The 24,730-nt window shown below is 41.1% G+C and overlaps 1 protein-coding gene across 4 annotated transcripts in view; it reads right to left on the bottom strand.

Moving 5' to 3' along the window:
- The window catches only part of LOC133411656 (uncharacterized), a 181,242-nt gene that overhangs the window by 110,737 nt on the left and 45,775 nt on the right, over window positions 1–24,730 (bottom strand). For all 4 annotated transcript variants that reach the window (XM_061694256.1, XM_061694260.1, XM_061694257.1 and 1 more), the window contains one exon: window positions 4,656–6,450. In XM_061694256.1, the coding sequence (XP_061550240.1) occupies window positions 4,656–6,149 (1,494 nt within the window). In that variant the 5' untranslated portion in view covers window positions 6,150–6,450. The remainder of the gene's footprint in view (window positions 1–4,655; window positions 6,451–24,730) is intronic.

Below are 24,730 nucleotides of genomic sequence, written 5' to 3'. Positions count from 1 at the left end.
TGTATTAAAGCACAGAGGACAGCCATGTACGAACAAGAACTTTATTTATTGTAGAAGTTGTTTCTTCTAACATATCAACGTCGCTTTAGGAGTCGGACACTGTAATAATTTCTCTGTTTTGCTGTTTCTATCTCACTTGTGATTTATTTGTATTTGAGTATAGACTTGCTACGGATCTCATTTTTTATCAAATATTTCTCGTTTGTAGCATCCAAACAGCCGTATACAGCACACTGATGTCAGCCTATGAAAGATGTAGTTTAGCTTCATGCCGCTCCCCTCATTTCTTGTCGCCAGTTCTGAGGTACCATTGATATGAATTTTTTAAGACTATCGGCGATCGAATAGGCTAACCGCTATCCTCATCCATCACCATCTTATTTTCATACTCTCGAACCTCCACAAACATATAAAGATTGTGTCACTTTGTTAGTTGGACATTTCGCTGCTAAACAAAGCGTTATTGTTCGGCACCGTCCCTATATGTCTATTATCTCATTATCACTGTATTGTGATATTGAAGTAACACTGTGATTTCTATCCCTAATTTGGAGACAGACAGGAACTTTGTGGAAACAACAGCATCCGATGTTGTCCATTTATTTCATGAAGACTACAATACATATGTTAAAGTTAACAGTGGTGAGTAGTGAGGCCCTGCAAGGACTTCTCTGCTGGCCTAAACACTTGAGCAGAAGCACTGACCTACAGTTACAACTTAAATTAAATTGTATTCATTTATTCATTTTTAGTGTGTATTTTCAATTTTAATTGTCCAATTTGATTGTATTGCAATATCAATGTAATCTGCGCAGGGCTTTCAATTGCCGTAAGTGTGCTGCTGCTGATTGTGAGCTGCTCCTAATGATAGTCTAGTGTAGAGGTTTGGACTTGTTTGGATGAAGATACAATTCTTGTTTTAGTAATAATGGTATTCCTCCAAAATATGTGAACTGGCTCTCGCTCTCTGTAATGGCACATATTGTTACATTGCGTATTTTGTAAAATTGTGATGTGATAGTGACGGTATCAAGCGGTGGATGAGGTCACTTTAAGTCCCCACTGAAGGCCCATGTCCAAAGTGCAGCGCCCGCACTGGAATTACTGATTATGATAGCTGTGGTCATCTTATAGCAGTTTCGTGGAACTGCATAGAACCAGCAACTTGCTAGCTCCAATACAAAAACTTTCATCAAAGTCAAATAGAGTATGTTGTAAGGCAACCCCCACACATGTCAGGTGTATACCACACGCGTAGCAAGAGGAGAAGATCAGGAATGAATGTTCTTCTTCATCCCATTTCTGATGAGGCGCCTTTTGCCCTAAAGAAAACTCTTTTTCCTCTTACTGCTGCTGCAATCACTTGAAACTCCATTGCAGACCATGTGACAGCATCAATTAAATTCACAATTATAGGGCGGAGACACTCCGGTGTGAGAAAATATAACTATCATCTGTGAATGTTTGAGAGTTAACAAAAGTATGTGCATGTATGTATTGGGAAGCAGTTCTGTGCAGGAGCGTTGCTGTCGACTGGAATACTGAGTCAGACAATGTCGGTAATTGCCTGTTAGCACAATTCTTGTGAACCTGAGCAACTATCCTGAAGCAACGTGTTACAGTAAATACACTTACACTTATATCAAGGGCCACTCAGCTTGACATCTTATGACTTAGTGGTTGCCTCTTTTAGTTTTAACATCAAATGTTTATGTGGTACTTTAAAAGACAGTGAAAGCAGAGAAAGCACCCTTTAAAATGTATACTCAATGTTGTCACTGGTCCCCACAAAGGTAGCCCTTAGATCATTTTCAGTTTAGTTCATTTGTCCTCTATTGACATCGCAGATTATAGCTTTGGCTCCCATTTCCAGCTTTAGAGATTTATCCAAACCGAATTTTCTGGGATCACACGAAAATGGCATGATTCAGTGTTTGAGTGCAGATTTTCAAAAGGGTTCCACATAAAAATAGAATTACATCCTCCATCATGCACAATAATTGTACTCATGTATCATCTTCATTGTAGTAAACCAAAGAGGTACATGTATGAGTTACTAGCAATTGTCTGAGCTTTTCCTGCAAGGTTGATTTTTTTCACGTTCACCATCTCTCCATTAAAACATAATCAGGAGCCTAATAGGGTAAAAACAAGGCAGAGTGTTCACATTTATCTCCTTACCTATAGTGCTGGCCTACACGGGTGCAGATCAGGAGATTAAACATCTCTAAGCATAATAGGATCTCTAAGAGCATTATTCTCTGTTGTGTACTGTCATTGTATAATACAACTGGGACTAATCATATGCATTTCCAGCCCAGAATACTCATATAATAGTGATCTGGGTGTACTCCAAATGTCAGCATCATAATATGGGCATCAGTGTGTGGCCTGGCTGAATTCCGTCCTTGAGTACCGTACGATGGACTGAAATACCTTGATAGGGCAGACAAATGGTTTTACACGAAAGGTCAACTGTGAAATGTTTTGATAGCGACTGCATCTTCTCCGTAATGTGCAGTTCAGGGCTTCATACTGCTAATCCAAGGTGTTAAACTATTAGTTGTTGTTGTTGTTGTTTTTAAGCCCAACGATTGTGCCTCAAAAGGCCATGAAACTAGTCTGGAAAAAAATCCCATCGACCTGCAAATATTTCAATGTCAATTTAGAGGAAATCCATGGCTTTTTTAGCAAGCTGTCAGGTAGAGCTGGGTGGTATACTGAGTTACTGTACATCTACGCTTTAAAGGATGAGACTAACACCGTATATCTTTCATATTAGTATACAATAAAGTTTTGCACTTATAATACTGAACTCTGTTCTCCTGGAAAGCTGGATGTCTGCCTTTTTGCTCTTGCTCGGCTGCTCGCTGTCTGTTCAACCCCACCCTCAACCTACCTGTGTGTCTTCATGTAAGCACGGTGGCACTGGTTCAGACAACAAAAACTCAGACATTTTTTCACCCGCAGTGTGCCTTATGAAAAGAAAAGCGTTAAGTGTGACGTACCAAAGACATGGTCCCTTTGTTAACAAGGGAAGATGAAGGATTCAAAAAGTTGCTAAAATACTCAACGCAAGATACCTGTTGCAAAAACATTGCACAAGATGCGCTGCGGAAATGTACAATGAAGTCAGTTGAGCTCAAATGTTTCCTCCCACATCCCAAAACATGGATGGTAGGTTAATTGAAGTCTCTAAATTGCCCCTGCGATTGGCTGGCAACCGTTTCAGGGTGTACGCCGCCTCCTGCCCGATGATAGCTGGGATAGGCTCCAGCACGCCCGCGACCCTTGTGAGGATAAGCGGCTTGGAAAATGGATGGATGGATCTTATAATCTAATGCTTTTCATTGAAAAAAAAAAAAAGCATGGATAAATGGCCCGCAACATCATCAAAAATGCCCATCCCTTGTATATATTTGAAAGACAGCTGTACAGTTAAACTAACCACCCAGGCGGGATTGGTGAACCTCCAGACTGACATGGGCATTTGGCACGGAAGCTGTGGCGCTGCCCAGCATAATGTCCATAACCATCAATTTCTAAACTGTTGACCCCAAAGCACACCCTCTGACTCATGAACTCTTAACTGATAACAACCATGAGAGTTTTTGCAGCTTTCTGGAGTGGCAAGATATTTTAATAGCATTAGCTACTCTGTGGCCTTGTCAATTTAAGTTGTCCATGACGGCTGTGTAGTGCCGACCTTTTTAATGAATCTTGGACCTAGTAATCAACATAATTTGGGAATTTTGACCATTAAGTCCATCCAGCCATCACACCCAGCAAATTCCTACTGTGAGGTTTAAAACAGCCTGCAGCAGTTACACAGAACTCATTATTATTAATTTGCTTATCAAATTAACCACACAGGCTTACAAAGTAGCCCATCTATTGCAGTTGGGTATTGAGACAGTTTTAGGATGTCAAGGTAGGGAAACTGCTCTACACCTTCTGTCCATGTCATGATCGCATCGTCATTCTGTGGCTCACTCTTTAATGTTTTCGGCATGGGGGGGTGACATGGGACAAGTCAGTGACTAATAAATTACACAGGAGTGTGATATGAATATGGTCCATTGTTTGTTGTGCTGAGAATGTAGTGATAAATCCTGTTAAACCAAGTGTAAATCAGTCCCAATGAAATAGCATTACTGGCACCTGTGACCGTGAGGGACTCGAACTGACATGCAGGTAAATGAAGAAAGACTCTTGGGTTCTGCCTTGGGGTGGTGATCAATGTTGGAGGAGCGAAAGTTAAGGCTATTAATTCCTGTGGATATGGCAATCCCCAAAGGCGGGAGCAGATTGGTAGTAATCATGACCAGCCCCTTGGTCAGATGGAATCTTGGGATTTTGTTGCACCTCAGTTAACCATTGATTCATTGAAGGTGTTACAGCTTCCTCAAAGGCACAGCATTACACTGGAGTAATGTTAATCAATTTCCAATTGCAAGTTTATAACAATGCATTGAAAACTGCAGGGTTGGATTATGCAAAACACATCTTGTAAGATAAGTACCTGAGGGAAACTGAGGTTAAATATTTCATGTGAGGTGCTTGTAATAGAACCGTGTCTTATACATAGATAAAATACAGTATTCATAGAAAGATCATCCCATGTAAATGATAAATTAAATGTTTCTTTGACTTACGCGGCCAATAAGCACAGGTTCAGGTCCAGCGTATTCTTCAATCACAAAGAACTGGTTCCAAATCCAACTTCTCCTGGTGCGGGGGCGTGACCTCTTTTCTTCCAAGGGATCGCCAGCCTCATCCTCAGACTCTGCTTCCTCAAACACGAGGCCATTGTCATTGTCTGGATCCTGCACCTGCACCCCAGCCCCGTTAGCAAAGTGGCTCCATTCTGGAGCTGGATGGAGCCTCAGGACATGACTGCTGTTGACAAGTTTTCTGTCTTCATCTACTGAGTGATGAGCTGTGCTGTGCTCTGTTTGAGCAGTGTGAACTGACTCTGTTAATAGGTCTCTAAGGGAATCTGCTGTTTTGTTCCCAGGTCTGACTCCCTCGGGTTGCATTGTCACCACAGATGAAGTCGATCCATTTGTTTCAGAGGGCACGTAACTTGGGAAGTGTTTTGTCAATTGAAGAGGGGATTCTGTTTGGTTGATTGGTAGTTCTTTGTTCATGCTGAGGTCTACCTTTTCAACAGGTATTGACATTAATATAGCATGTTTTTTCTTGCTATCGTCACCATGGGAAACTTGTAGCTCCAAATTCTCTTGCCCTTTACTTAAACCTGGGGCATTCCCTATTGGATTAATATGCGTATCAGAACTCTGGTCCTGATTAAGATCTGGAGTGCTGATCGGATTTAGATATGGAAATGCAGTCTGGTTATCAAATCCAGCGTGTGACTGAGTGAAAGACGTATCTTGTCTTGACATTTTCTGCGCCTCAAACTGTCCGTGATTAACGTCAATCAAATCTCTCTTTCTGCTCCGGCTACCCTTGCTCGGAAAGTTCAGACCGGGAACATTCTGCATTTGGGAATTTACTATCCTCACAAGGTTCTCTTTTGACAGCACTTTCAGAACCTCATAACCTCTGCTGAGGTTCAGTTTTCGGTTCAATTCAACGCTTAGTCCCTTTCCGGGCACACCTGTCGTGTAAACACTCAAATCAAGTCTGCTTTTGGCTCTTGAACTTAATCTAATGTGTGTTTTATTAGAATGTAAATCAAGTTTACGGTGCGATGTGATTGCTTTTCCCATTTTCGTCTCAACATTCTTTGTATTGTTCTTCATTTTCGTCAAATCCTGACTTAACTCCTTGTGAAGAGTCACCTCTTTCTTGTTGACGGACTCAACCTCACGCTTAGGCTTGACAGTTAGTCTCTCCTTGATGACAGTGGATGGAATGGCGTGATTGGGCAGTGCTTTGATGTAAGAAAGCGGTCCAGTGTCACCTGCCTGTGCATGACTTATCAGATTTTTAAGCGTCACCACAGGCATTACATTTGTGTCCATGCTGCTTTCCCATTGGCCTGGAGTTCTGTTCTCCTCTATCTTCAAAACGTGTGAGCCACCTCCTCCTCTAATCCGCACAACCTTGCTGGACAAGGCCCCTCTCCACAGCCCGTCCCACAGGCAGATGTAAACCAATTGGAGCAGGTTTCTTGAAAGCATCTTGTCTTGTAGAGAGATGTCCTAATTGGAGCAAGATATGCTGTGAGGCAGGCCTTGTTTTCCGTCAGTCATCATTCTTTCTGCTGTTTTCCCTCCTTTCATGCACCACCTGTCACTCTTTCAATCTATGGCCTTCACGGAGTTCGTGGGCAGGGGTCAGTCACTCCTTTCGTCCCTATTTTCCCCTGCACTACTTGATATGATCATCTATCTCTAAGGTCTCTCTCTGCTCTTTTTTTTTGTTTTATTCCATTCCTTCTTCAGTGAGCCTCATTCAGTTTTCAAAAGAGGGTTGAACATCCTGAGAGCAAAAAGATAAAGATAACAAAGTTAAAACTTTAATCATTGCACTAGGTTTCACAAGCACAAAAGCATGAAGAGGCCCAGAGCACATCAATTTATATTATATCTCACATCTATAAAATGCACGGGAACAAAATGATCATCTCACAGTTCTGCTGTTTTACATGACTGTGCAATAGATGTCTTAGCAATTCAAAATGCTCTCAACATTTCATATTAATAATAGAAATGCCTGTCAAGGTTTTCTGACTGCAGTGCAGACATTCCCAAACCATTTTCATTTGTTTTTCTTGCTTGATTAATTAGCTGGATTAACATAGTACTTTGACCAGTCAGTATGTCTATACAGATGCAAGCCATTGATGCCGAGGCTCTCACTTGTCGCACTTTTGATTCACTCTTTCAGCATGTCTCTCATAATGTTGGCCCCGTAGAGAAATTCTACACCGAATCAAAATGTCACACATCAATCAGTCTGCTTGATTTATGATAAAACAGACCAGAGTGGTATTTCAGTAACATCTGCCTATGAATTTGACAGATTACTTTAATTTAAAATTGAATTTGCCAAGGTCAGTCAAAACGTATTTTAGAGGGAAATATGCAGCAATAGGCTAAAATGTTTTTACTTCTAGATGTCAGGATGGGCCCTTAAGGGCTATCTCGCTGGCGGAGATTTCGCCAAGACTGTCGAGGCTGATCAGTTGCAGCGACTATGAGACCCGGGAGACCAGAATATTGCTAGCGCTCTCACCAGAAGGATGTCGGGGTGACGTCTCCAAACAACGTGACAACCAATTCACCCAGAAATCACTGATATACGCCTATATCAGTATGTACTCTATATATTCTTTAAATAAATATATTATGTACAGTATATTATGTGTGTTTTTGTGTGTGTATGCTGTGCGTGCCCTGCGATCAGCCAGCAAGCGCGGATACCGGGACAGTCCTCTAATGAGGAAAACATGTAACGTTCATAAAATCCAAAATATTGAGACGATTATTCTGATATTTACAGAGGTTGAAGTGGGCATAGGTAGAGATGTCCATGTACATTTTGGTGGCGATTGCTCACAGTTTGGTGACACTAAGTGTCAATATAATGGGAAGACTGTTAACGTCCATAAAATCCAAAATTTTGGGGCAATCTTTCAGATATGTTCAGAGGCTGAAGTGAGCCTAGGTAGAGATGTTCACATACATTTTGGTGATGACTGGTTGCAGTTTTGTGACATTAAGCTACTTTAATATTTTTCTCTATAGTGAGCATATATAGGAGTCGCCAAAAGGTCTCCAATGAAATCGAACCAGTTTTATTTTACCGCGACTGCCTGGCAACCTGGCTAGTATCCAGAGGACTCCAGGAGATATCACAGAGATGTCTCCACAACAAGCAGAGACTTCCAGTCGCTATCATGTCACCAACTAGTCTCCAGGCCAGTGAGATAGGGGTCTTAGTCTGGTGAAAGAAAGTTGTTCCTTAATGTAATGTACCAACCTTGGTAGGAATACACAGCACAAATAATACGTGCAAGGTTGCATCATTGAAAACATCCTTCCAGTGCAACAAATTTAAAAAGAGTAATCCAGATCGTTGCTGGACATTTGCAGTCTACCAATATGTTAAGAGAAGGATGCCAGACCTTCACAAGTGTGGTTCATTTCTGGGTACAATTTCCAAAGGCCTGAAAGTCCTATCGTTTATCTCTTCAATAGTCAAGTATAATCACAATGGGAGCATGGAGACATCATACTGCTACGGTTGGGGGATACATCTGTGTCCCAGAGATGGAAATGCATTGGTAGAAAATGTGCTACAACATGGAGATGCTATCTCAAACCAGTATCATCGGAGCTGCATTATTTACAGCAAAACAAGTCCTGCACCGAAATGAGGTGCACTAGTAAATTGTATCTAGCGTCGGCTCATATACGTTTATTATCTTTACGGGCACTCACTTGCCTGGGCTTTGTTTCCGCAAGTAGAAGCAAGCAGCTGTGTGTGCAATACACATTTGCGCAGCCCACTTGTACACAGACTTTAACAACACCTCTCTTAAACATACAGTCCCCAGTGAGATTCAGCCCACTGTTAACACATGCACTTAATGAGAGGTGAGAAGAGGCAGCCTGTCAAATCTTTGGCCACAAAGCTCAGCCCCGCCCCCAGTCGTCACGGGAATAAAACCACCACTACCTTACCATTGGCCAAGAAGTGTATGGGGCAGGATGAGAACTGGCTCACTTGGATGAGACTGAAACTAATTGATTTCAGCAAGACAAAAAAATACAGTGAACCCCAGTTCATTGCAGATGATACAAACGTATTAAAGCACACTTAAACACATTGTAAATGTATTTCAACCCCAAAAAAAAAGCTCCTCAGAACTGGGAGGTGGCTGTGCAAACCAGTTGCTCACCGTGCCGCCCAAACCCACTTTAATCTAAAACTATTATAGCCCTGCTGGGAACCTAAACTAACATTAGATGGACTATCATTGCCTGTAGACATTTGACACCTCATGGCATATTCACCATCAGATGTGTGGGTTTTCGCGGAATACACTGTTGAATACTCTGTGACTCAAGAGCCAGTATAAGCATGATTTTAAAAGATACCTCATTGGAAGGACAAGATAACCTTCATAAAATAATCCTTAGTTGAAATTGAGAACCCCCTCCCTTCAAGAAAATTCTAATAGTTCCGTATAAGTGCAGGCATTTCATTTCACATCAGAAGCCCAATTTCCAGCCAGTCCCGTGCATTATGTCTTGCTGGTGACACTTCTCTTTGGCAATGTCAGATACTGTTAACAATTCCTAGGGCCATGACTGAAGTTAGGGTGCAGCTGGGAGAAATATTTTGCACCCTTTTTCCACACCTCCCCTAATCATGCTCTTTAACGCTCTAAATGAACTTGTTGTTACCTGAACAGGAAAGAAAACATTATTCCTCCCTCCCTCTTTCTCTCTTCCCACATCTCCCACACACCACCTGTCTCCCTCTCAGCCCATCCAGGTCCTTATCTCCCCGCTCTTTAACTTGCTTTTGTTTTTGCATCGTGTCCTCTTGCCTCCTAGCTTGTATCTCTCTCTCTCTCATCTGTGTCAATCACTGGGCTGTCAGCGTGTCCTCAACCGTTTGAGCACTGACGCTTCAATCAATCACCCAATCTCATTCCTGGGCCTTGCAACATTGGAAGTGACAGGAGTCTTGCCTCTTGACAACAAGGCTACCCTCACATAATTCTGCATACAAATCTAGGGGAAAAACAGCACAAAGAACACATCTGGTATTCACATCGGCTTAACCGCAAATCAGAATTATTTGATTGAATGTGTATATATATATATATATATATATATATATATATATATATATATATATATATATATATAGAAGGCAATGTTGACGAATATTAATTACTGTATAAGGTTTTATAATTAAAGATTTAAGTAAATACGTGTACTATTGTCATCTTTGTCTCAAATATGTAAAGTATACATACTGTTTACATATTTTCAACATTCTGGTACCCACATACACATACACAAAACTTTCTAGGGGGGGGCAAATCCTACTTCGTGGTTTTTTACCTTTCGCGGGGGGGTTTCTGGTACCCATTAACCGTGAAAAACAATTCGAGTTTGAATGTGTGTTATCGCCAACGTACTGTACAGCATGAGGTGCTGATCAGGGTGAATTCAATGACAGAGCCCTTCTCCCTCCCAGAGGAACTTATCAGCTGGGATTTTGATGGCGAAGCAATCATTGCTACCGGCACTTTGTTAACAAGCCTAGGGCAGGTGCTGAGATGTAGGACAGTATATCAACATGGCACAACTGAGCACCATTTTTTTTTTTTTTTTTTTTTGTGGGGGAGGTTTTGCTTGTTTGGTTATTTATTTTACACCAAATCAACAACAAAACTGTGATTCTTAAAATAAAAATACATCTTAGCTTGTCACACTGGACCTTTTGAAGATTGAAATGTACATATTGTTATACATTGGAACAAACCACGGAGGTCGTACATCCATCCATTTTCTATACTATTGAATAGGATAAGCAGTATAAAAAATGGATGACAGGTCACAAGTGAGGTGGAGCTGATTCCAGGTGACTCTGGGAGAGAGGTGGGCATAGACTTGACTGGTAGCCAGTCAATTGCAGGGCACATACAGACAAACAGCCAGTCACTCTTACATTCACACCTAAGGACAATTTCAAGTCTTAACTATGTTTTTGGAATGTGAGAGAAATCCAAAATACACGAAGAAAACCCATGTAAACACAGGGAGAACATGCAAACTCCACCCTGGAGAGCAGGAGCCTGGATTTGAACCCCTAACCTCAGAACTATGAGGCGATGTGCTAACAACTCATGCCACATCAAAATCTGACCAAAACATCCGCTCAGCAAGTGTCAAATGCTTTTCTTTGCTCTTTTTTAAATATATATTCCAATACAATCTAGTACCGTCGTGGTTGACATCATGGACCAGGAATTTATATGAATGTAATTTGCATTTAAAGCAGGAAGAGCAAGTCTTCGCTTGTCTGAAGCTACACTCGACTGTATACAATATACGGCATTTGTTGTCAAAACTAAGGCCTGCTCTACACCGAGCCATGTGGCCGAAGGCAACTGAACTCTCGCACGGTGTGCGGAGTTCGGCAACTGGTCTTGTGGCGATTCAAAATTTGAAATCGCCTTCGCAGGATGTAGCAACATCGCAGATTACTGCCAATCAAAATGTGCATAAGATTTCGCACAAGCCAAAAATAGATTTCCGGGTTTGAAGCTAGCGAGACCCAGCCGGCCACCGTGCTGTCGCAAAGTCGTACAAATACAATGTATAACAGTATATATTGTGTTTTACAACAATACTTAACTACATAATTTCATATGTACCCTTGGATGAAATAGCTAAAATGAAATAGCTGTACGCGACAATGTATGTCGCGTACAATGTATGTCGCGTACATTCGAGTGAATGGGGGGCGAGCTGAGCCTCTCAATATATTCACCTGCGTCCTCTCTCTATCACTCCATCTTTTTATGGTTTAATAAAAGTGATACAGTAAAATATACTGTATGAGAGCCTCAAAAATCCTATACAGGCTGGTAGTTTAACGTTGTAGGGTGTCCGTAAATGAAAATCGCTCAATGTCGCCGACTGTCCGGTCCAAGTCGGGTTCGGCCGCATAGTGCGGTGTGCAGCGGGTTTAAGACAGTGTTTTTGTCTTTACATTTGACTAATTGTTGTTTTAATTGTTTTTACACATGTATGACTGTGAGAAATGTTTAACAAACATTGCTTGAGCAGTTAATGGTTTTATGATGTTGCTAGTTTGACCCTAGCTTCACCCTAGAACAGATTTTGTCTGTAATGGTGCACTACAACATCATTTTTAAGCCCTGGTTTTTACCATGGCTCTCAGGTGATCTGGTTTCCAGCTTTTAGAGAACCAAAACCACAGTGAGCCAGCTTTCTGATTTTATGGCCCACATCTATTGAACAGCCTCTCTGAAGACCTGAGTGCTGCTCAGAACATTAATACCGTATTTTAAAGGTAAACTCAAGACTTCCCTTTGCGGTCTGGCTTTTAGTTACATTGAAATGTATAAATGATCTAGTACTTCTCTCTTTTTGCAAACATTTGGTAAATGGACTTTGTATAGCGCTTTTCTTCCTTCAAGGTAGTCAAAGCAGAATCAGGGGCAATGGGGGTTTCATATCTTGCTCAAGGACACTTCGACATGGTCACAAGGAGAGTCGAACCCACAACCTTTGGCTTGGGAAACGACAACTCTACCCACCGAGCCATGCCGCACCAAACATTTACCAATTATTTATTCCTTTCTTCTCATATCCTCTGTTGTATTCAAATGCATTTATTTTATTAATCTGTTTATGACAGGCTGCTTTTTATTCTACGTTATCGGTTTTAGTCTGCTTTGCATTACTCTTGATCCATCTTTCCTCTTTCATTTCATGATTTTAGAATTAGTTTTCTGATTTTGCATTGCTATTATTATTATTGCTTTGATCAATTGTGTATCTCTCTATGCGAATTGACAGCGCTCTAATAATAAAGTTTACTCCTATTATTTAATCCCCCCCCTTACCCTCCACAATAGCAGGTCTAGCACCCTGGAATGGATTGTGTTCGAACTCTAAGTTTCCATTGTAATATTACTACCTTGGTTAAATGAACCAACAGGATGCCGCAGTAAGGAAAAGATCATAAGGTGCAGTGCTTTGCAGCACACAGGGCTCATATTTTCTCTTTATGGTTTTAAAGTGTAAGGCTTAACATGTTGATCTTATCCTTGTCGAAGAGCAAATGTCCGAGCCGATATTTTGCTTGTTATAGCTTATGTAGCACCATGAATTCAAGTAAATAAACATGAGAGTAGCTGGAAACGCCAGGGAGCGTTAAATGAAAGTTTTAGAAAATGTGAAGCTCAGGCCTTTTTTCTTTTTTTTTCTTATTTCAAGAAACACATTATTGCAGCTGTGCATATCTTTGTAAGAACAGTATATCTGCAGCAGGTCTCACAGTGAGCTGATTAATTGGGGCCATAAATATCTTAATTAAATTTCCACTACCAGTCCCAGCCCACTTAAAACGCAAATGATCTCAGGGTGTGTTAGTATTGGAGGCAGATCCTTACCATTGATTGTTCCCTGTCACCTGACTAACGAGACTGGAAATTGTAATTACGATTTGCCTCCTTACTCACTGCCAATCCTCTTTTAGTTTCGCTAACTCATCCGTCCACAGAGAAAGACACTGACATAATAGGAAGCCTATGCACACTAACTCCACAACAATAATCAAGCCCAAAAAAAATGCATGTAATTTTCTACTTACAGGCCAAAGAATGCTGTGCACAAAGACTACTATCATCCAGCCTCTCAAAGACACGTTTTTGATGGGGCGCCGAAGAAACAGAAATCTCCAAACAAACCAAAATTCTTCAGGCTGCTCGGGAAAGTAAAGAAAGCCCAAGGGAAAAAGAGAAAACTGGAGTCTCCTCCCACACAAGAAAAGCCGGACCTCAAAAGAATTATGTAAGGCTTTACAAGGGCAAGTACCAGAAAAAACGACAGCGGGGAAATAAGGAAGTTCTGGTGGGAGGGGCGTGGGGTGTCGACAGGTGCGAGTCGAGGCATAAGGCCCTCGTTGGAAGAGCAACCCAGTGTGTTTAAGTGCAAAGCACCGTGCGGTATCGTCAGCCTTGCCTTGAACCTCGGAGGATAAAAGCAGACCTGTCAGTAAGCGAGGATGAGAACAAACAGCGGGCGCTCATTTTTTTATTTTTTGAATGCATGAATACCTGATTCAAATATGTCACCGCCTTGGCTTCATCTCAGGCATACTGACGGACTGACAGCAGCTGCTCATGCCTCTTGGGAGAGGTTAACATGCCAAATAAGGGCAAACGTCCTTAGCAAACCGACAGTATGGTACACAGTATTCTGGTACCATCTGTAGTACTAAAACCATAGAGCGCTTTAAACCTGTAAAATGTATTTTACAAACACACTTTGGACAAACGTATTGGCGCAAAGGGCCATTAGACAAACAAACTGGAAGAACATTTGATATTGGTCAAACTTTATAACAGCTTCCACTCACATTTGGAGTGTGTCCAGTTGTTTTGTTTAGTATTTTTTAAAGAAAAAAAAACATTTATTATATCAAAGGTCACATAATGTATGATGGACAAGAGGGCCTGGTCTGGACAAGAGGGCCTGGTCTATTGTAGTTCACATTTTTGAATGTATTGCTGTTTTTTGGAAGCACTATTGGATGTTCCCACCCCACAGTTGGTTAGAACTCTCACTGCCACGGGCACATTAGGCCCCAATTGCGGTTTCAGTAATCTGTAGTTTTTTTTACGGGAACAGGTGATTGGCCCACTGCTCAACTCCAGCACCTGGTATTCCTACGTGGTCTCCCATCCAAGTACTAACCAAGACTGACCCCGCTTAACTTCTGAGATCAGACGAGATTGGGGAACGTGGTGATCGGGTCGGGTTAAACCTGAGGCACAGCACCACAGTACAATGACAATAAAGTGGTTTTATTTGACCTTGTGTTGTGCTCAAGGGCACACTTAGAAATGATAACAGAACAGAACCTTGGTGAAATGAAAAGTTAAGATCCAAGGGGTCCTGCCTAACCAAGAATTTTGTTCAAATATGTGCGTATACTGTAGTACTGTACTCTGAGACGTGAATGCCATTGAAATCCATTTGAAGAACACGTGACACTTTAAATGTGAAATTAACCCCTGTGTGGATATCAGGAAATTGGGCATCTGTGCCCAATAAGACGGGGGCACCGTTTGGTGAACAGGCAATTTAGAAGGAGCATATGTGTTTGTATTCTGTAATCTCTATTCATACATATTCTACACTACACTAATATGTAATTTAATCCACGTTTGGAAGGACATCAATAATAAAGCGAGTGAGCCAGCTGTTGAGTGTTGCCCAGCAACCGTACCGGCGCGTCACTTAAACAGATTTTACGACCAACGATGACCAAATATGAACATAATTATTCCCAAACTAAGACACCATCGTGCCATAAGTGCAGTTGTGCGGCGCTTTCAGGTGTGTATATGCCCAGAAGGTGTGCAAATGATGGAATTAATTTGGACGGCAGAACGGGCCCAGACAGAAAAGAGCGGAGCTGTGCGGCTTTTCTGATTCAAGCATATGGGAGAATATGGGCCCCATGTGCTTAACTGCCTATTGCTGAGGTTTAGATTAAGAAAACAAAAATGAAGAAAAGTCATATAAAAAGTCACAAAGGCTTTAGATCTGCTTTGCTATGAGAATGATCAGTAGGGTTATATATCAGGAAAGAGTTTTAATTACTAAAAACATTTTTTATTTATTTATTTTAAATGAGTTTCCAGCCCAAACTTTCAACAGTCCACCAAATTCAGTAGTTTCTCCAGTACTAATTCAAAACTTTTTATCATGTGATTCCCGTATCCAAGACAGTAGTTTCGCTTGGCTGCTACTGGACTTGTTTGAAGTTGGCGCAACAGTCTCGTCACCTCAAATACAAGCTCCACTCCCACTGCTGCTCTATCTTAGCTTACACTGTATAAAGTGAGAAGTGCAATACAAATCTACTACATCTTGACAGGAGAAATTTCAGAGAACCACAATGCCAGTGGCTCGTGACATGGGCAACATTTGTGGCCCATATTTGACTGCGTTGGCGCAGGTTCAGGTAGTTCTCATTCTGCTTTGTGTGGCTGCAACATCCAACGCAGACACGCTGTATAGAGACACCAGCTGACCCAGTGATAGCTTGTAATTGAAAGCTTCCTTTGGCACATAAATAAATTGCAAAAAAGAGAGGTTTACTATACGGGCAGAGGTCAGTGCACAGGTAGGCAATCCGGAAAGGCAACAGTATCCAAAAACGTGAGGCAAAAAGGCGAGGTCGATAATCGGAACAGGGTCTAGTCTTACTGCGAGTCGGTGACGTGGAAACAAGGAACGCGACGACAAGGCGCGACGACAAGGCGCAACGAACTGGCGACTAGAAAGAATGAGACACGAGGTTAAATGCAAGGGGTCATTAGGGTGAACGAGGCACAGATGGTGAAGATGCGCTCAGGAGCAGGTGTGTACGAGGCAGGGCGAAGACAACGACCGGAACACACGCCCATGACAGTAGGTCCTCGTGTTAAATAGCAGACAATGTCTTTCTTTGTTGGTTAGATCTGGAGTTGTTCAATAAGTCATTCAATTTGATTAAAATGAAATAAAACGTGTTGCAAATTTCACCCAACATTCACAACATTGAAAACAGGGTAAATACAAGACCTTAACAATCCATCCACTTTCTATGCCACTAAGCTCATTCAAGGTCACGAGGAAAGCTAACCATAAGTCACAATCACACCTAGAAGGCATTCAGTTTGCAATGAACCTAGCATACAAGAACCCCATGCAAGCAAGGTGAAAAGGTGCAAATTATGGATTTGAAAAAAGTTCCCAACCTTCTAGTTATGAGGCAACAGTCATTCTGCTACTGCGCTTCCAAGACCAAAGACATTATATGACTTTTCATGTTTAATTCAGGCTCTCAAAGGTATATATAACAATATTTTCATTCATTGTGGATAGATAGATCAATATTGCATCATACTGAGAGGTGTTGGTAACAATTGCTTCTCTAATGACCAATTTACGAGTGCAATTACTACATTTGAGCAATATTATATTCCGTAAAACAATGCCACATTGTATTTGAAGAAGGTTGTGCCTTGTGCTTGTTACGCTTTCTGCCATGTAGCCCTTCATCTGCACAGCCATGGCTACAGGAGCCACAACTCTGACATGGATCTGTTTGCTTTTGTCCACGAGCTCAGACTATGTGTACTTTCTTTACCAAATTTTAAATTACATGGCTCTACACTAACTTTTGCACAAAGTAGCATTAGTGCGAGCAACTTTTTCACTTCGTCACACCAGCACATGATTTGGTTGCACCATTTTTTTGAGGAGGTACAGCATGACCATGGAACACCATAGTTTCGATTGACAGTGACTCCAGATATGATATTTGCAAAAACCTTTACTGTGAACAAGAAGTTTGTCTGAAACAAGCAGCGGCAAACAAAACAGGTCAATTAGACAGGACAAAAAGGAGAAGTTTGGATGCCTATTTCTGAAATTAGATAAATGTAAATGTTACTTTCGTAATTCTTTTTCATAAACTCATAATATGCAAGTAAAATTTCCTTTTTTTAAATTTTTTTCAAGTAAATATCACTCAATTTCTTTCAGCGTATCAACCACTGTCATCTGTCTTTTTTAGTCAGTGTTGTTGCATTATTGATTGGAATAGAGGTCAATCATTATAGAACTTCAACAATTGGCTGTGATGTCACTCAGTGTTTGTGTAAATGTTTATTATTACATACTGTACATTATACCCTTCAACCCAGTTTGCATGCTAAGAGGAGCATATAACAGTTAGCATATAAATTGTATTTATTGTCATTTCTTTTTTAGGGCCAGTCACTGAAGGAGGACTGAAAAGTGACATGTTTAGTTTTAGTTTATGGCTTTTTATTTTAATCTGTGGCTGTAAAATCAAAATGACCGCTTTGATTTTCGGGGGCAAAGGAACATAAAAACTCGGCCTCACTTATTCCTACTCAATCAACTTTATTTCTAAAGCACTTTAACAACAACCACAGCTGTAACAAAGTGCTGTGCATAAACCAATAATAACAATAATAATAATAATAATAATGAAGCAAAGCAAGGTGCTTTATGTGATTAAAAGCATTTAAAAACAAAACACGCCTTATAAATATTTAAAACAAAGAGACAAATAAAAATACAATTAAAACAGCACACAGTGCAAGGAAGGTTATTTAAAGTGTAAATGCTTTAAAAATCATGACAAAAAAGGAGAGTTTTTAACTTGGACTTAAAAACATTCACACTTGGGGATGACATCACTTCTGTTTGCTACTTATTCCATTTGTGTGCAGCATAATAGCTAAATGCTGCTTCACCATGTTTGCTTTGGACTCTGTGCTCCACTATTTGACCTGAGTCTGTCAATCTCAGAGCCCTACTGGGTTTATATTCCATTAACATTTCTTTCACCTATTCAGGACCTAAACCACTGAGGGATTTATAGACCAGTAGCAGGACTTTAAAAACTATTCTAAACCTGACTGGGAGCCAGTGTAGAGACTTTAGAATTGGAGTAACATGTTCTTCCCTCTTTGTTCTCGTCAGAACCCGAGCTGCAGCATTCTGAATGAACTGCAGCTGTTTAATGCTCTTTTTGGAGAGTCCAGTCAGAAGACCATTACAATCGTCAAGTCTACTTGAGATAAATGCATGGATGAGCTTTTCCTGGTCTGCTTGGCACATGCAAGCCTTCACTCTGGATGTGTTCTTCAGATGGTAGAAGGCAGTTTTGTCATTGATTTGATATGACTGTTGAAAGTCAGGTCGGAATCTATCAGTACACCAGGGTTTCGGACTTGGTCTTTGGTATTAAACAGAGTGACTCCAGGTATTTTTCTTTATGGCCAAAAACAATTATCTCAGTTTTGTTGTGGTTTAATTGAATTTAATTTGGGTCATCGAGTTATTTATCTGTTTTAGACAGTGACACAACACCAATTGAACTGTAGTCATTTCGAGACACTGCTAAATATAAATGTGTGTCATCTGCATAGCTATGATAGTCAACATTAAGGTTCTGATTAAATTGACCCAAGGGTAGCATATACAAGCTGAACAAGAGGGCTCCAAGAACTGACCCTTGAGGGACTCCATATGTCATTGCCATTCGATGAGATTGAACACTTCCAATGGTTACAAAACAATTAATTTTTCTCCAGGTAGGACGTGAACGATTTAAGGACTGTTCAATTTAGTCCTACCCACATTTCCAAATAATAACAATAATGATGATAATAATAATAGCCGGCACAGTGGACGTCTGGTTAGCACATCTACCGCACAGTTCTGGGAACTGGGGTTCAAATCCCGGCCCCGCCTGTGTGGAGTTTGCATGTTCTCCCTGTGCCTGGATGGGTTTTCTCCGGGCACTTCGCATTCCTCCCACATCCATGCATGGTAGGTTGATTGAAGACTCTAAATTGGCCGTAGGTGTGTATGTGAGTGTGAATGGTTGTTTGTTTCTATGTGCCCTGCGATTGGCTGGCGACCGGTTCAGGGTGTACCCCACCTCCTACCCGAAGATAGCTGAGCTAGGCTCCAGCAGCCTGCGACCCTAGTGAGGATAAGCGGTAAAGAAAATGGATGGATGGATGGATAGATGGATGGATAATAATAATAATCATCATCATAATAATCAATGAATACAACATTATTTTCTAATTAAAATGTACAAGATCTCCCTTTACACTGACATTTAGAATAGAGGAAGTGCAGAGTGTTATTCCCTCGTTGCACAGTCCCCATGCTTTGTGAAATCGTTAGTAGATCCAGCAAGATTGAAGTCTCCAATGACCACTATGAGAGTACCAGGATCATAAATGTCAATGGCTGGGATACAGAAAATGTAATCTCACAATCACAGCATACATGACATCACTCACATTTGCTACAAGATGAGCTTGAATGCAAAAAAAAAAGCAACTGCAGTTTCCTAATAGCCGTTAGTAGATGAGAAAGTAGAGCAAGATTGAAGTTTCCAATGACCAGTATGAGGGCACCGGGATCATAGATATCAATGGCCAGGATAGACAGTATATAATACAAGATGAGCTTGAATGTAAACAAACAACTGCAGTTTTCTCACAGCCATTAGTTTGTCTGTTGGCGAGTAACACACATACTGAGAAAATTGTTTAGTTATCCTGTCCCATTTAGTCATCTTTCTTGTTTCACTTTGCTTTATGACGAACTCTCATCTCACTCTATATTTCCTCTGGGATGCATTCTTCACCGAATGTACATGCACATTAGGGCTAAGCTCCTCGCGGGGGTAGCATTGTAGATAAGCAGCAAAAGTCCAATATTGCCGATATTATCCACTTAATAAAAAAAAGAAAAATAATACATAATAAAATCATAAAAATAATAAGTACCACAGCCAAAATAGTGCAAATGGCCCAGCACGATGCAAAAAGGGTGGAAAATATAACATAACATAAACGTAAAAAGGCTGCTGGTGAAGGCGCGCATAACAACAAGTACGCCTCTTCCAACGAATGCCACGGCCAAAATGCTGAAATAGTCCAAAACAGGCGCAAAACACGATGCAAACCATGTGTATTACTGGTAATCTGTAAGTGCACAATTCAGAGAAAGCAATATTGTGTTTTTTGTGTAACTACTTTCAAATAACAGTAACTAGTAATATGAAACAAATTACAAGTATATTTCGCAAGTAACTTAGCCAGCACAGGTTACAAAATAGAATAACCTAAAATAATAGAAACACCACATTTTTATTGCAGTACACGACGGCAAACTACAAGCACAAAAATAGCAATGCTGCAAAAATCCCTGAGCATTTTCATTTTGTAAAACCAGAATATTCTATATAGTTAATTATGAAAGCAAAGCATTCCAAAACAGTCCTAGATACTATTGGTCAGCAATTTTTATTTATCTGGAAAAAGATGCTTGAAATTTATCATTTAATAGGACATCAAAATATGTATAAACAAACCATAATGACTCCATCATACAAATATTGCAAATTATTATAATGTTCCTGAGCAACAAAAACATCTGATGTCTCTTAACCTTCAGGCCTCACTGATGAGAAACTACGCTCATCAGCATCAATGATCTTCATGCGCAAAGGTCAGTGGATGTTTTAGTGCCGGGCACGTGCTCTGATTGTTGCCAATGTATTTCTTGGTAAGACATCAGTTTTTTTGTCTTTTTTCCCTAAATGTTGAGTCATCTGGTGCCAAAACCCTTACCACTATTACACCTGATGCCTAACAAGCTTGTCACGCTTCCTCTTCTACCTGGCTGCATGTGTGGCATCAAAAAGCGGTGTCATTGAGCTTCAAGGTCTGATGACAAAGATGTTATGGGGTCAGTTCAAATTAATATTTGCATTGTTTATATGTCCTCCTCCACCAAGTTTTCAACTATAATTTAGCTAAAAATTTGTTTTTTATGACACATATTGAGCCGTCCCCGAAATATCAGAAGCTCAAGACAAGACGGGTTGTGGTTACTCAATGTCAAAAGCATTTTCAATAGATTTTTGGAACTGAACTATGTGAAGTCCCATCCTGCCTCAAACACTCCAGAATCATCCCAGTCCCCAAGAAACCTAGAATTTCAGGACTGAACGACTACAGACTTCCTAGAACACCTCGACTGCACGGGGACCTACGCAAGGATCCTCTTTGTGGACAGCTCAGCATTCAACACCATCATCCCCCAACTTCTCTCCTCCAAGCTCCTCCAGCTCAACATCTCGCCCGCAATCTGCCAGTGTATTTACAGCTTCCTGACAGGCTGGACACAGCAGGTGAGGCTGGGGGACACCACATCACCCACACATACCATCAGCACCGGGGTCCCCCTCAAGGATGTGTCCTCTCTCCGCTACTCTTATCCTCCTACACAAACGACCGCACCTCAACGCACCCAGCTGTAAAACTCCAGAAGTTTGCAGACGACACCACAGTCATCAGTCCTCATCAAAAACGGTGACGAAGTCTGCATATCGACAGGAAGTGGAGCGGCTGGAGCTGTGGTGCGGACAACCTGGAGCTGAACACGCTCAAGACTGATCGTGGACTCCAGGAAACATCCTTCGCCAGAGCTGCCCCTCACGCTGTCCAACTGCCCTGTATCCACCGTCGAGACCTTCAAGTTCCTGGGAATTCCAGTTTCTCAGGACCTGAAGTGGGAGACCAACATCATCTCCATCCTCAAAAAGTCCCAGCAGGGGATGTACTTCCTGCGGCTTCTGAGGAAGCACGGCCTTCCACATGAGTTGTTGAGGCAGTTCTACAAAGCAGTTATCGAATCAGTTCTGTGTTCATCCATCACACTATTAGTCACTTTAAATTGCTCTAAATTGCTTGAGGATTGCATCATTTGCACAATGCCATTATATCTGCATTACCCCACTAGTGGTACCCTTTCGTTGTTCAATGACTATCCATACTTTTTTTATGTTGTAGATGTAGATTTTGTCATAGTGGCTGTTTGTTGTCATACAAGAATGGCTCCAACTACGGGAGACAAATTCCTCGTATGTCTTGTACCATACTTGCCCAATAAAGCTGATTCTGATGTTACCATCACTCTTGTCAAATACTTGCACGAGCACCTGGAGGGCACAAAAATCCATGCAAGGCAAACTTCTCCTCAGATTTTAACACAACCCAGCAACATATTTTATCCCACAATCTATAGTCAGATTTTAATCTCGATGCTAGTTTGGTTAGATGGGTGTGATGAGCAAATGCTGCCCTATCCTAAACAAAGCTGTTTTCCACTGGCTTGCCACAGAGGTGTGTCCTCTCCCCCCAACTGACCACCACAAAGACAGGCCTCTTCTGAAGTTCATGGATGACACAAAATTAATTACAGTAGATTAATCAGTTTGACCGTGGACAGGCTCTGATGGACTTTATAAAAGTGGTGTGAAAACGACTTTGCTAAATGCAGTATCCTGAAAACCAAAGATACAGTATACTGTATCTGTTTACTTCAAGAAAAGTTCTTCCCTCTCTATCCCCCATCACCATCAAGGGTTCAAAAGCTGAAATCGTAGAGAGCTATGAATATCGGGGCACAGTCACTGACGTGATGACCTTAACACATCTGCCATCTGTAAAAAGGGCTTCCAAAGATTCAATTTCTTTTTGTATTATCTTGAGGTACGGCAACTTCAAAGTGCAAGACAAAAGAACGGATGCAAGATATTGTCAAAGCGGACAGTAAAATAATTGGCACTCAGCAGCTTTCTTTGACTGACATTTATGAGGGTCGAGTCCAGAAAATGGCACAGGAAATCTTGGCCAGCCCTCATCACCCTCTGTCAGAGAAGTTTGTTCTTCTCCCCTCCAGACACCGCTATTGGCTTCTGAGAGCCAAAAGCAACAAATACACATATATATATATATATATATATATATATATATATATATATATATATATATATATATATATATATACACCAGTTTTTTATCTTGTGAATCTGCTCTGTCTAAACAACAAATACAGTATGTTTTATTGCTGTTGTGGTACTCGCCGCTCTGTTGAGTTTGTTTTGACATGGAACAACAGGTTACAATATAGGTTGTCATTATTTTACTTTTAATAAACCAAAAGGGTAATCAGTTATCATTGGAAAATGAACATTATGTTTTCAGCTGATGGTTGACCAATACAAATATATTTTGGTTAAACACAGTCTCATTGCTATAGGTAAAAATCAGGTGCATAAATTTGCACTACCAATTATACTGAGTTTAATGTAAAACAGTACAAATACAATGGTTGGAAGAAAAAAAACACGAGCTTTGTGAAATTGTATTGACTGATTTGTTCCTCTATATATGCATTCTGAAGCACAAGTAAAATGACTGAAACTATTTGATTGCACATGCAGTATCAGCTTTTATCTCGAGTATAAAGGCAAACTACGGCCAGTCGCAGTGACGTCAGCGCGGTCACCGTCCGCACGAGTATAAAGAAGCCTTTAGAAGTCAACTGCGATAGGCTCTAGCCCACCCGCAACCCTTAGGAAGGTGATGGACGATAGAAAATGGATGAATGGATAATATTTAATCATTTTAAAATATACTTAATTGAATTGGGAATTAACTTTACCAGTAGTCATGGATATTTAGTCAAAATCCCAGATTGTTTTATCGTACTGTGAAGTTCTCTTGTGATTGCCACCGCGAATAGGAACACATACTGTATTGTACTACATTTTGTTTTATTTGAATATAAAAGTAACGTTGATTAGGTTCATACCAGAAAAGCTAGACCTTCATTGTGCTGCACTTGACGATGTGTAATCTAAGTGTCACGAGCCATCCTGCAGTACTACGGTTGGACCCTTGGTGGCGCTTTGCACCATCTCGCCCTCCCTCTCACCCCTCCCTTCTCTCTCTTTCCAGCACCTTCCTCAGCCGCGCACCTGTCACCAATCAGCCTTCTTTACCACCTGCATGAAGTCTGACCAGATCCCGGAAACTCTCACCAGATATATTCAAGCTTCTACAGCGGTACCACGGCTCCTCAGTCTCTAAGAAAGCCTACTCAATTCCTTCTCCTTTCTGACCTCCATGTCTCTCCTTGTCCTCAGTGTTCCCTCCGTGTTCCTTGCACCCACGCTGCCAAGCCAGCTGCCTGCCCTCATCACCGCCTGCCACGCATTCCCTGCCTCAACAACCCGCCAGCACACCTCAAGGACCATCTACATTTTCCTTTTTTCAATAAACTGTTCATCACAACCTCTCAGCCTCCGCCAGCTCTTGGGTCTGGCTTCCATCCATTGGTGACACTACGTTTTAATTAATAACTCTGTCCCCCACAGTATTTTGAATCTCAAGTTTATTGCTGTTGCGACAAAACAAGGCTGGAGAGGTTTGATTCAGGGGCATTTTAATGCAACAGCCAAGGGTGTCTGTGATAATGAGTGATGGTTTATCAGGCAGGAGGTGGTTCCTTTAGAAATATCCTTTTGGCCTTGAAGGAAAGTGAGTAATGAAATTTGAATTCGCATTTGAAATTTGATT

The sequence above is a fragment of the Phycodurus eques genome, chromosome 13, assembly GCF_024500275.1.
Source record: "Phycodurus eques isolate BA_2022a chromosome 13, UOR_Pequ_1.1, whole genome shotgun sequence".
NCBI classification, from domain to species: domain Eukaryota; kingdom Metazoa; phylum Chordata; class Actinopteri; order Syngnathiformes; family Syngnathidae; genus Phycodurus; species Phycodurus eques.
This window is presented reverse-complemented; position numbering and strand designations above follow the sequence as displayed.